The sequence below is a fragment of the Catharus ustulatus genome, chromosome Z (genome assembly GCF_009819885.2).
Source record: "Catharus ustulatus isolate bCatUst1 chromosome Z, bCatUst1.pri.v2, whole genome shotgun sequence".
In the NCBI taxonomy this organism is placed as follows: domain Eukaryota; kingdom Metazoa; phylum Chordata; class Aves; order Passeriformes; family Turdidae; genus Catharus; species Catharus ustulatus.
Genome location: NC_046262.2, coordinates 12,767,083 through 12,780,858, shown reverse-complemented (window position 1 = coordinate 12,780,858; position 13,776 = coordinate 12,767,083). Strand labels below are relative to the sequence as shown.

General features: G+C 35.7%; 1 protein-coding gene across 1 annotated transcript in view; it reads left to right on the top strand.

Annotated features, from left to right (window-relative positions):
* The window catches only part of RICTOR (RPTOR independent companion of MTOR complex 2), an 82,305-nt gene that overhangs the window by 63,739 nt on the left and 4,790 nt on the right, over positions 1-13,776 (top strand). Inside the window, exons 27-37 of the mRNA XM_033085183.1 lie at positions 429-516; positions 1,286-1,378; positions 2,189-2,295; positions 2,944-3,173; positions 3,953-4,982; positions 7,617-7,794; positions 9,066-9,150; positions 10,409-10,642; positions 11,731-11,883; positions 12,574-12,697; positions 13,540-13,678. Of these exons, the coding sequence (XP_032941074.1) occupies positions 429-516; positions 1,286-1,378; positions 2,189-2,295; positions 2,944-3,173; positions 3,953-4,982; positions 7,617-7,794; positions 9,066-9,150; positions 10,409-10,642; positions 11,731-11,883; positions 12,574-12,697; positions 13,540-13,678 (2,461 nt within the window). The remainder of the gene's footprint in view (positions 1-428; positions 517-1,285; positions 1,379-2,188; positions 2,296-2,943; positions 3,174-3,952; positions 4,983-7,616; positions 7,795-9,065; positions 9,151-10,408; positions 10,643-11,730; positions 11,884-12,573; positions 12,698-13,539; positions 13,679-13,776) is intronic.

Sequence of the window (13,776 nt, the reverse complement as noted above, 5' to 3'; positions counted from 1 at the left end):
ACAGGAAGGTGTTGAGCTCTTCTGCCTGGCATCCAGGGGCAGAATGAGTAGAAATGGCTCAGAACTGAAGCAGGGAGGTTTAGACTGGATAGTAGGAAGCATTTCCTTACTGCAAGGGTTGTGGGTGGCCACGTAGAAGAACAGGCATTCTGGAGAGAGCTGGTTGATGCCCCAGGTCTGTCAATGTTTAAGTGGCATTTGGACAGTGTCTTTAATAACAGGCTTTAACTTTTAGTCAGCCCTGAAGTGGTCTGTCAGTTGTACATTCCTTCCAGTTGAAACAGTTTGTTCCTTTCTAAATTCCCCAAAAGAAGTCTCTGTTTGAAAAAAATCAAGGGAAAATCATTGTATTACAGTGCAGTGTAATTTGTTTTAAAATAAAATATTTGAAGTGTTGTGAAACCTATGTATGTTTCTCTTTCTGCCAGATTACAACGACCGCATGTCTACCTGCCAGTTCACCTTTATGGCCAACTGGTGCACCATAAAACAGGCTGCCATTTATTGGAGTCTCAGGTGACGATAATAATCATTTGTAACTTGAAAAATTTTAAAGATCACTGTAAACCTTTTGAAAAAAGATTCTAAAAGAGATGGCATTTAAATAGACATTGCAAAAGAAGTTGATTATGAGTCTTAAGTTGTTAAGACAGTCTTTGTCATCTAATCTCATGTAAGATTCCTTTCTGACACTGAAATGTCACCAAAATACCTTGCAACATTTTTCTTAAAATGACTACCAAAATCTTAACATGGAAAACCAATTCATAAATATAAAAAATTGTTAGTCTCTATATTGACATTGTGTATTGACAGTTATACGTGTGGTAAAACTATACCTATCCTTTTAAGCATATAGAAATGGGGAGAGGAGGGAATAAAATCTTTCTAATATTTTGAAAATCTAAGAAAACAAACCCTAATCCATAATTGCTTAAATTCACTTTTAATGGTGGATGGTAAAATGATTTAATGAATTAATGATGGTCTTTGAAAAATTTGAGAGAAAATGTATATAGAAATGTGTATAGAAAGTGTATTGCAGTGTGTTATTTGACTAATCTTTATAATATCTGAAATAACTTTATGCAATCCATTATTTCAATAAAATTTTCTTTTGCATTATCACTGCTGTTAATTTATGGTATAATTTCAGAATTACCACTGCTCTTCCTAGAGCACATGATTTAAATTATTGCTTTAACTTTTACTATAAATGTAAGATAACCTGTTTGGCTGAAGTCTCCTATTCATTTTTAACTTAGTTTTTTCTTCTGTTTTTCAGAGTATTGTTGCAGATCTAAGTTACACTGTTCGTTCCCCAATGCTGGATAAGTGGGAAGGAATTAAGCAGCTGAAAGCAGCCCTTTGGGCTTTGGTTAGTAATACATTTACAAAGTTTTGCAGTTGTTTAGTTCTGTTATTACTGTTGATTCTTAAATAACTAAGCAAAATCCTATAAAAATAAGAAATTAGGGTTTTTTAAAAAAAAAAGTCTGATTTTTCAAGTTGGCATTTTGTTCCATAACTATGCTTTCAGTTGAAAGTTTCACCTGTTTCATTCTGAGGTTTTTAATAATCACTTTGGGTTTTTTTCTTTTTAACAAATAAGAATAACACATTGCCATTTGAATATTAGTATGGAAGGTACAAGCTGAAAGTTTCCATGATCTGAGTTCAGTGTGTTTACTGTGGTAGCCCCTGATGTTTGTGCTAGGGCATTGGTTGACAGTGTTGATCCATGTGGTCGTGACACCCTGATACTTGGGAGAGACAAAAACTTAGTGTGGGTGTCTATCCAAGCCACACTCCTAAATGTGCTTCTTGTCTTCCCCAAAGTTAATTTTGGAACATTTGTCCAAGGTGACTGTTACTGGAAGATACTGTAGGTATGTAACAAGATGCCTGTTTTAAGAGGAATGTATAAACCAAGATCATGCTGCAGGCTATAGTAGAACTTGTAAAGTGAGGAATACATAGTAGTCCTAACTTTGAGCAGCTTTAGGTATTATACACAGTGTGCTGAGTGCTTTTTTGTATTAGCATAGCTAGAAAATGCCAGAAAGGGTACTCTGGTCTTTTAACTGCTTTGAGAAGATGTGGCTTCAAACTGTACTATCAACAAACAAAATTGCCAAAGCTTTACATTGGTATGCTGTCAAAACTTACTTGACAAATTTCATTCCAGGGCAATATTGGATCATCGAATTGGGGGCTTAACTTGCTTCAAGAGGAGAATGTGATTCCTGATATAATGGCACTTGCTCAACATTGTGAAGTTCTCTCTGTTAGAGGGTACGTGCATCTGATTTATATATAAAATTTTCAGATGTGATCAGTTTGCAAATAGCTCTATCTGATTCACATGAATACAGATTTGTACTTTATTGGAAACCAATTATTAAAGTCACTGATGATTGAGTATCAATCTCGGTTCTCTGCAACTGCAGAATTGTGTAGGAAGTCTGAAAGAACATGCAGTAAATAAATGAAATCTATGAAAGAAGGTAGATACTCTTTTTCACATGTTCTATAAAAAAAAATACTTGCTGCTTATATCTCTGTGAGAATTTATTATTAATTTTTTTAAATTAAATATATTTTTAACATATTTTAAAGCATAAATAGGTGGTATTTTGTATGATATTGCTACTACATAAATGTTTGGCCTTTTTTTAGAAAGGTACTTTTCTACTTCATGTACTACATCAGGCTCTTGTGATAATTTTTATTTTTTAATAGTATCTTATTCTCAGATATATTAATGAATTTCTTAAGCTTACATTGATTTACAAATAAAAATTAACAATATACTGTTTGTCAGTTTTGTGAACTTTCTGCTGAAATGCTTTGAAACTGCTTCCTTTCAAATGTGAAATAAGTTTAGTTAAATTAGGTGCTATTATTGTTGCTCTTTTTTTTCTACATATACATTAAATACAGAACCTGTGTCTACGTACTTGGTCTAATTGCCAAAACTAAACAAGGATGTGACATTTTGAAGCATCACAACTGGGATGCAGTGAGACACAGTCGTAGACAACCTTGGCCAGTGGTCCCTGATGACATGGAGCAGCTTTGCAATGAACTTTCTTCTATACCCAGCACTCTTAGCTTGAACTCTGAGTCTACCAGTTCTAGGCACAACAGTGAAAGCGAATCTGCCCCATCAAGTAAGTAACCAGAACACCAAAACAACCAAACAGGAGAAGAATGAACAAGCAAACAAAAAGAAAAGCTGGCAAAGAGCCCAACCCACCACATTTCGGTGTACTTTATCAGCCTTTTGGCAGGATGAGGTTCAGACTAATGGCATAAAGGTGGTCTTGCAATAAAACAGTACAAGCAATAGAATGGTTGTGTCCATTCAGAGAGATGAAGTCAGAGGGGGTAAAACAGTGTCTTAGCTTCATATTTGGTTTAGAAAAAAAAATTTCACATGAGGGTAAGTTACTAATTTTTTATGTTGAGTCACAGCAGTTTGCTGTAACATGCTGCAGAAACTGCCATGCTTGGGTGTAAAGATATGCTTGGTTGTCCTCAAAGGAATGTTCTAGAAAATAAGTATTTATGTTCTCTGGTGTACATACACACCCAAAATTTTGCTGTATTTAACTTATTGTGTATTTCAACTACCTAATGCATTTTATTTTTTTATGGCTACTTGAAATTTAAATTAAGAAATAACCATGGTATTAGGTTATAATCCTAGTAGCTGGATGTTTGCACTGAAGTAAGATAATGTGGCTTTTCTTTCGAAACATTGAGATCTTCAGCTCAGTTACTCCTCAAGGTAGCTAATTTGCATGAAATTCTACCAAAAAAAAAAAAAAAGAATTGCAGTAAATTGCGTAGACTCCCACTTGCTCTTCGTGGCTTCCTGTTTTGCAACATAGTTTGTAGACTTTGAAGAAATGCCTATTTTGTGTGACAAAGTCTCATGTGATTTCAGGTATGTTCATCATGGAGGATGATCGTTTTGGTAGTACTTCTACCAGTACTTTCTTCCTAGATATTACTGAAGATGCAGAACAAATATTTTATGACAGACCTGGGCCTTCAAAGGACAAAGACCGTAGTCCCTTTCCTTTTTTTTCTTCTAGTAGACTTGTGAAAAATCGCATTCTCAACTCTCTTACTCTGCCTAATAAAAAACACAGAAGTAGCAGTGATCCAAAAGGAGGAAAGTTGACATCATCTGACAGTAAATCAGTCCTGAGGCGAAATCGTACAGTAACAGAACCTAGTGGTAGCATAGACTTTCCTGCTGGGGAAGAATTGAACCCTGTTTTCAGAGTTCCAAAAATCCAGACTTTACGATTAGAAACTTCTTTTGTTGGAAGTAAGCATGTGGAAGATACTGATTGTACTCCTAGTATTGGAGAAAATGATCTGAAGCTGCCAAAAGGTCTTGGAAATGAAATTCATCGGGAAAACACAAGCAAAGAAAGGCTGATAGGAGATGGTACTACACAAACGCATTTCAAGAGTCGTAGCTTAAGTTTTAATACAGATACCACAACAAGTGGCATAAGTTCAATGAGCTCAAGCCCTTCAAGAGAGACTGTAGGTGTGGACACTGCAAATGTAGATACTGACTGCGGAAGTTTGAGTACTGTCGTAAGCACAAAAACAGTTAAACCAAGTCACTGCTCAACATCACAGTCTAACCACCTGCCTCTCTCAAAATCCAACTCTGTGTCCCTGGTTCCACCAGGGTCTTCTCATACTCTTCCGAGAAGAGCCCAGTCTCTTAAAGCTCCTTCTCTTGCTACAATAAAAAGTCTTGCTGACTATAACTTCAGCTACACAAGTTCTCGAGATGCGTTTGGCTATGCTACACTAAAACGCCTGCAGCAGCAGAGGATGCATCCCTCACTGTCTCACTCAGAAGCCCTGGCATCTCCAGCAAAGGATGTGCTATTTACTGACACTATCACCATGAAGTCTGGCAGCCTGGATTCTCGACTAACCCCGAGCCGGTAAGAAATTATTACGTGCTTATTTCTTACTAAGTTGTAAGAACAACTAAGTGTCTTCCTAATACCTTTTTGTATCTACACCTAAAAGGGACAGTTGTTGCAAGGTGATTCATAACTTCACTGAAAGCAGTAATGATATTAAGTGAATAACAGAACGATAATTCTCAACTTTGTAAGTGCTGTCAGAGAAGCCCAGCTTTCATAGCTAACATTATTAAAGTTGCAAACACACCGAATTGCCTATGAAGTCAGAGTTATATTTCAGAAGAGAATTTTCTCAATGTCACTTGGGGAGGTTTTAAGGCAGGGCCTCTTGCCAATATGCTATATTTGTGCTCACTGTGGCGCTGAGGCTTATCACTGATAGGAATGTCAGTTTGGCTTCTTAGCTACAACGGATCAAAGATTTTACTCATAGCATTTATTTTTAGATGACAGTGTCACTTCTTTATTTTTGAGCAATATTAGATGTTCTGAAGACTAATTAGATAGTTACATAAGATGTCTAGCTCTTGACATTGACACTGTTTCCAGCTGCAACAGTCACTGCTTAATAACATTCCCTTAAAAGCTCTTGTATTTAATTTTTCCTAACATCCTCCTTTAGCTAGTGCATTGGATTTTCACATTACTGCTGAAATGGAAAAGGTGCTTTTTATCTCTGTTCTTACCTTATCATCTCTTGAATGAGAGAATGTGGAGACGCTACCAGTACATGAGTCATCTGCTTACTGCCGAAAAAGCAAATGCTCAGTCCCTGAGCTGCCCTCCTCATACCCAGTTGAGTGTATATATGTCCTGATTAAAAGAAACATCGATTTTTTGGTATTTTCACATCATTCTGGAAGGATGCCATGTAAGATACCTTTGTTCTAGTACATTAGAGCTAGACTAAGTATGTTGGTTAGATAAAGGATGATATAGTAGTTACCCTGTGCTATCCTGGAAAATGGCATGGAAGTGCCATTCCTTGCTATGTCAGTGGCATCCCGTGCTAGTGCATGAACAGGTGGGTGTCATTTCAGTGGTAGTATAGGTTCTGTAATGGCTGTAAGTAATTTTTTACCATTCCTTACAGTCATGCCCTTGACGTGCAGAGCAGCCTTGCTGCAGTGGACTTTGATCCTACACGCAATGTCGTACTGACTATTCCTTGTACTTAGCTGTTCATGTTCTCTTGTGTCAGTGGATGGAGTCAAGGATTTGGGCTGACCTGCTTAACGCTGAAATGTCTGGAGTGCTTGTATCTCTGAGAAGGTTAAATAATTGCAGACTTGCATACTCAAAGAGAGATTCCAATTGTGTTAGTTGCTAATATAATTGTTTGGAACGACTGCAGTGAAACTAGTACCTGTGTTTTTCTTGCTGGTTGTGCTGTGTCCCCACTGAAAAATTATAGTCCTTACAATTTCAGATTGTATTTACTAATAATAAATTCAGAGTACATTTACTGGTCCAGCTAAAGCTGTCCTTAGCTGCTTTTTAAAAATAAACTAGAAAGAAAAATTCTGTCCTTTTTAACTGCCAAATCAATTTCTCAGTCTTCAGAAAACTTTTATTTGCCATTTATTGACATATTGATATGTTAGTAGCAACTAACAGTCATAGATTTCCTTCTGCAATATTTTTAGTTGTTCTTTTTATTCAGAAGGTTAAAAAGCCTTTTTCTGTGCATAAATTTTGTGAGGAGCAACTTCCCACCTTTGACTTTAAAGACCAGCCAGAAATACCAACATCCATATCATAGATCCTGATGGTGGCTCTCAGCCTATCACCTGCAGACACACTTTCATGAAAACTTGGTGCTCTTTATCACTACTAATGCTGTATCTGTTTGCTTTTCTAGGAAAAGCAGGGACAAACATTTAGGATTAATACTTCTATCTTTAATTTATGTTGAGAGTAATTATAAAATGTTTTATTATTAAGTATTTAATGCAATTGGTAACTTTTGAGTTTTATTATTACACAATTATTTAAGTTGGAAAACACGCTTAAGATTGAGTCAGCTATTAACACGCCCAAGCCCTCCACTAAACTATGTCCTTAAGTGCCACATCTACACGTCCTTTAGATGTCTGCAGGATTGGTGACTCAACTGCTTCCCTGGGCAGACTGTTCCAATGCTTGACAACCCTTTCAGTGAAGAAGCTTTTCTTAATATCCAATCTAAACCTCTCTGGCGCAAATTGAGGTCTTTTCCTTCTTTTTTTGAAGTATGGCTTGACTTCTGTTCTGATTGCACTGCTACTGTCACTAGCATTGGGCAGAATTGCCAGCAAGAAATCTTTTGATATTCTCTCAGCTGTATTTTGTGCATTTCCATTGCATAATAATTTCTTGAACCTTCCATGGTCAGACTTTGATGATTTAATTTTATCTCAACATAAATCCCATCTATAGGGATAAGAGGATACTTTATTGCTCATCTAAAATAAAAAATTTATAGAAAACATCTTCCAAAGCAAAAAGTAAAAAAACCAAAAAATTTTCACTTTACCCTCCAGTGTGTCATAATTTGTAATAAAAATTCACTGTTCCTGAGGTGGCTTTGTGTCAGCAGTCCTTCTTACTTTTAATGCACCAAAAGGAGAGAGAAACTGCAATTGTGATTTATTTGTTTCAATGTTACAGGTTCATGAAAGCTTTAAGTTATGCTTCGTTAGATAAAGAAGATTTATTAAGTCCTATTAACCAAAATACACTTCAACGTTCTTCCTCTGTTCGCTCCATGGTTTCTAATGCTACCTATGGTAGCTCTGATGATTACATTGGCCTTGCTCTCCCAGTGGATATCAACGAAATATTTCAGGTATGGATGCGTTAACTGATTGGTTCATTTGCATTTTCTTACTAAAAGGCAGTCAACTCTTGCCTTTTCATCAGAATAGATTAAATCTAGAGAAATGAGGAAAAATGGATGTGGTACTATAAACAAATGCGTTTTGGAGAACTGGCGTTTCTTTTCTAACTGCTCTTCTAACCTGTTTACACAACATCATTAGGCTGATTTCTGATTTAAAGGCAAATAATAGCAAAGACTCTGTTAGAGGGGTGTTGGGCAGTGGTGACAAATTTTCTGTCATAAGATTTTAGTTGACATCTGGCTTTTATACTAAAATTGTCAAAGACTATGCACATTCATTAATTTTTCGTTAGCCAACCAATAATTGACATGTTCATCAGTCACCTATAAATTATATGCATAATCACAAAGTTAATTCCCTGCTACCGTAGTCTGTATTAAATAATAGATTATTTTTATATATATCATTATAGTATTAAATTATATTGTCTTAATTTTGATGATATATATATTTGAATTGGAACAGGTTATTTTCAATGTCTCAGCAAATTCCTTCCTCTTCTTGGTAGAAACACATTCCCATTTAACAAACTGATGCATCATGGGGTTTAATATTCTGTTATTTAATTATCAAAACCAGGACGTGGTCTATGTCAGAGGTTAAAGTGGGCTTCCTTATTTTTATTTTAATTAGTCTTTGCCTTTCAAATCTAAATAAATTTCTTTATAATCTCAAAAAATGCTTAACATAAAACAAAATCATATTATATCATGAAACTGCTTCTGGTTTTCCTTTGTGAAATGACCACATTTTCTTTCTCTTTCACAGCCTTAGTGGCATATTTCCTACATAATTTTGTCACTCAGTTCTTTTTGTAGTTAAGACATGCCTCAGTTCTACATCCTACAGGCAGCATTTTAGATATCCTGGTTGCATTTGTCCTGCATTTCCAGTGCCTCCAGTGGTGTGATTCATGGATCATTTATGAATGGCCACTGTGGGTCACTCATTTCCTTACAGCCTGTCACTACCACTTTAACATTTGCTAACTCTGCATGAGCCTTTGTTCATAAATGTTCATTCACAAATGTATATTTTTTTCATTTGGCTTTTCTTTAGTACTCAGGAGTTCATTCTTAATTTCTTCCTCTTATGATGTATTTTTCCTGAAGTAAAAGACAGGCAACATTTATTTGCATCATAAAATCGTTTTTTTTGTTTTTCTTGTTTTTGATTATGCCCTCTGTTAATTTAAATTTTCACTTGGGTATTCCAGGTAAAAGAAACTCCCTATTTCCAGAAGAAAACTACACCTCCATTTGATGAGCCTGGATCTAGGGTCTTTACATCTGATGGAGGAGGTACTGGTCTTATTCCTGTCCTGTAGTTTTCTGTTGTTTATTTGTATATTGGGTGGGTTGTTGATTTATTTGTTAATTTTTCTTTACAGAAAACATCATTTAGCTGTTAAACTTTGAGGACTGTGTTCTGGAATCAGGATAGTAGGCCATTAATTCCCTGGTTTATTAAGTTTGAGCTAATGTGTTGCTTCAAAGTTTGTTCCTGCTCTAAAAAATGAAGGAGGAAAGCCTGCATATCTCTGATAACATGAGCTAATGCTGCTCAAAGTCTGGTAGTGATGCTGCATTACAGGAAGTAACAAAATTTAAACGTAGAAAAATACGAATCCCACATATTGAACTAATTCCATTTGATTACACATTCATTTATAGGAACTTAGTATGGTGTTAGATGTGTATTTCAGAAAGTAAATTGTCTTTCTGTGATGTACCCATGACAATTGATCAGTGAAGGTGATGGGGTAAGAGAATTGCAAGTTCTCTAATGCCTGGTTTGCTCTGGAATGTACCTCCAGAGAAGTCAGAAATCGGTAGGGTCTTAGTGTGTGGTTTTTGAACTGAAATAAAGAAGGCTTGACACTTAGTTTATTAGGGTAGCTGTTGTCCTGTGTTTGTTTGGTTTTGGGTTTCTTCTCCCTTTCATATTAATATTACACACAAAGTTGGTTTTGCTGGAAGTGTGCTTCTGTAGTTTGCTAAGTTTCAGTGTAAAGTAACTCTTGTTCAAAACTGTATTTGTTTGTTTTTTCCACCCAGGGAAGAGCATGTCACTAAAGTGTCTTCTGCTTGTTTCTGCATTGCTGAGTCTAGTTTCTTCCTGTCACGGTCACTAAGTTACAGTTTTTTAAATAGTGTTTATTTTTTTTGCGTTTATGCATGTGTAATTTCAACATCTGGTATATCGTTGTATTAATCTCATTTGACACTGTGAAAATTGGTAATGTATTGGTGTTATGTGAGTATTAGTAATGTTGATACTATGTCAGGATTTACTACTTACCTTCTTACAGTGTGTGTACTTAGAGGTTGAATTCTGTCCTTTGCAATGTTTTGTTATATATAATAAGTTGGGACTAAAATTTTGTCTCTTTCTCAAATGCTAACAATCTTGGGAGTTTAACCACTTAAAAACTCTATAGGTCTTCACATGCACTCCATCCCCAGCCTTAAAAGGCTTGGAAGTGGAAATTAATTGAAAGAGTTAATGTTGGTTGCTTGGTTTTGTTGGATTTTTTTGCTAACTGAATCTTATTTACAGGTCTTCCATCAGGTGCAAGTGATGTTGTCAAAAGCCCTTTTCAGATGCTGCGCCAGCAGATCAGTCTCACAGAAATAATGAATACCAGCCGTTCAGATGCCTGTCAGTTCTTAGAAGGTACAGAGGACACAGGGCTCCAGGAGCACACAGATGAGAACTGTCTTTACTGTGTCTGCGTTCAGATTCTGGGTTATCAGCCTAACACCAAAGTGAGCTCTTCCTATAATCGTACAGGTTAGTGTTCCCTGTGGTGAAGTGTGATAAAACTGAGTGAACATACTGGCTTTTGTTCATCTTTAAATAATCTGTAAAGGTTTTTGTTTAACTATTGACCTTAAAATTACTTCTCTAATAAGTTCCTTGTGTCACTAGTGGTATTGTATGGTCATTTCCAGCTTTCCGTTTTTAGTGTTAGAAGTAGGTGCCTGCATGTTTCTTTAAATATTCCTAAAAGCATGTCAAAATAAAAGATTTTAAACCTTATTTAGTACTTTAAATGCGTGTTCTGAAAACTGACATTTGCTGTTCAACTAATGAAAAGTCTGACATCAAATTAAGTCTGTGCCATAAAATACAATGAAGGAAATTCATGGAGTCTGTTGAAGCTGAGCTGTAATTTCTTGGATTTAATAATCTTCCCTCATATTTTAAGATTCAGATGAGATTCGGAGTTATTTTTCTAACCTTCTCTGCAGAACTTGCAGTTGCATGCCTTTTGTCAATTCCTGTGATGGAAAGATAATCCAGTAGTGGATGCTTAGTAGGAATCCTCACTGTTTTACAACACTGTTAGACATTTATTTGTAGCAATGTTGGCAAAGGGGGTGATGCACAAATGTGATGAATGGCTCAGAGAATTGAGCTGCAGGTTGAGTTCTGTAGTGAGAAGGGGTGGAAAATAAAATCCCAGCTATAGTTACAGATAATGCAGAGCATGGCTCTTGCCAGAACCCTTCCTGCAAACACCTATGACAGTTGTGTGAACAAAAAAAAGTCTGCACATGCAACAGCATCTCTATTGTGTTACATAAAATGGAGCATGGATATATCAGTAACAGTACTACACGTGGTGGCTTCTTAGGCTTCCATCAGTGTCTGGAAAAGACTCCACTCATGTATTCTAAGATTTTTTTTTAAAAAATCAATTTTGGAAGAGTTTGAGTATGACTTGTCCAGAATCCACCATCTAGTTCTAAGCTTATTTATGCATAGTATGTAGTGCATCAGTAATCTTGCATGTTTCCCATTGTTGAAAAATAATGAAAGCATGTGAATTGAGGAAAAGTGTGAATAACAAAGGTACAACATCTTGTTAATGTCAGATTTTGCAGACATTCCGTATACTGACTGGTGTGGGCAGACCATTCACAATCACGTAGATGTGCATTCCTCCAAATTTTCTGGAATTTCAGGCTGTAGTGATGCAGTATCCCATGGTTCAGCCAGCAGCACCAAGAGTACAGAGCTTGTATTAGGTAAGTTTGAAAGCCTTATGATTATTAGAGACTATCCCTAATAAAGTATATTTTAGGCTTTGTGAAAAAGTTATATTTCGCTTATGTACACTGCAGCTCTAATTAATGCTCTATATTAGACAAAAAAACAACCAAACAAATCTAAATAAAAACATCATCCCTTACCAAATGAGAGAATATAGTTCTAAACTCTTCCCCCTCTGCTATACAGCATTTCTGCTGATTATTCAATACCTGACATTACAAGCAAATCAATTGCCTTTTTTCCCCCGCAGATGTTAATTTTTTTAGAAGTCCAAGAATTACTGAATTATTGTAAAGAGAGATTTTTTAATATACCTGTGTATTGCATTTTGAATTATGATGGTTTCTTACAAAGTAGCTGATTTTTAAATTCTCCACTATCTGATAAAAGCTCATCTAGTTTGCAACATGAATTAGGGTAACAATACCACTGTAACTTTATCTTGTGGGATTTTCTTTTAAATGATAGAAATATTTTTGAAAAGGTAAACTGTTCAAATTCCCAAAAATAATGGTGTTCTGACTTCACTAGAAATATTTTTGGTAGCTCAGAATACATATGTAAACATGCTCGTTCATGTGTGTATGGAATGCATAAATAGACTTTCAGTAAAAGATTAACTCAAAGACAATTCTGTTTTAATCCACACATTTTTGTTTTTCCAGGAGTAAAGTCAATCCCAGATGACACACCAGTGTGCCGGATACTTCTGCGGAAAGAGGTCCTACGTTTAGTTATCAATTTAAGCAGTTCAGTAGGAACTAAGGGCCATGAAACTGGACTCCTGACGTAAGTTCAATATGTTACAGATGCTTTAGCAACACTTAGTCATAAGTGTTCTCTTAAGGTCTTAGGGACAGTGAATCTCACTTCTCACAAGTTGGGCAGGTATGATTCAATGTAATGTAGAAGCTAAACAAATAATCTTTTTTGCTCTGTGTTTAGTATTCTAGTCTTAACCAAGCTTTTTAAAATCAATATTTCAACTGTAGTGATTACATACCTAGTGTAGCATGTATCTTTAAAAAAGAAACTAATTTTTGCGGAATAATAGATGAGTACAATAACAAACTGTAAAGTGACTTCTTGAGAAACCCAGCTCTACTTTAAGCAAGAGTACAACTCCTGAAAATAATTTATTTACCAAAAATATTCAAATATAGGAATATAAATCCAGGGATTAAATCTTATAACCTGTAGATTTCTGGGCTAGTGAGATTGGAAAATGACAACTGCGAAAAGAAAATGGAGAAATGTGTCGTTTAGTTTCAAAAATGCTTATAGGTTTAAAAGATTAGTTTAATCTTCTTACATATTTTTATGACTGCTGTACATGTGGATGCCAATTATTTGATACACTGTTCTCTTTCTAAATCTGTTACTTTAAGCCTAGGCAATCACAGTAATTCTGTTCAATTTACAAGTTGTATATTCTGTTTCATCTCATTAGTGTAGACTTCGTCCAATTTTGTACAAGTCTATTGTGATTTTCTTGCTTTGTCAGTTCTAGGATTTATAATGCCTATTACTGAAGAATTAATTATGACAATCTTAGTGATAAGTCTGGGGGTTTTTTAATATAATGGAAATCTGTTCAAGGCTTAAAAATTTTTGTTTATTCTATTATTCAGAATTAAGGAGAAGTATCCCCAAGCATTTGATGACATATGCCTTTACTCTGAGGTGTCCTACTTGCTAGCACATTGTACATTTCGACTTCCATCCCGAAGGTTCATTCAGGAGCTGTTTCAAGACGTTCAGTTCTTGCAGGTAAGCAGAGGTTGCACGTGCACTGAATGTACCAAAATGGCTGTCTGCGTGCAGGTTTCATGTCCTGCGTAATCAGATAGGTACATCCTAAAGGAAAC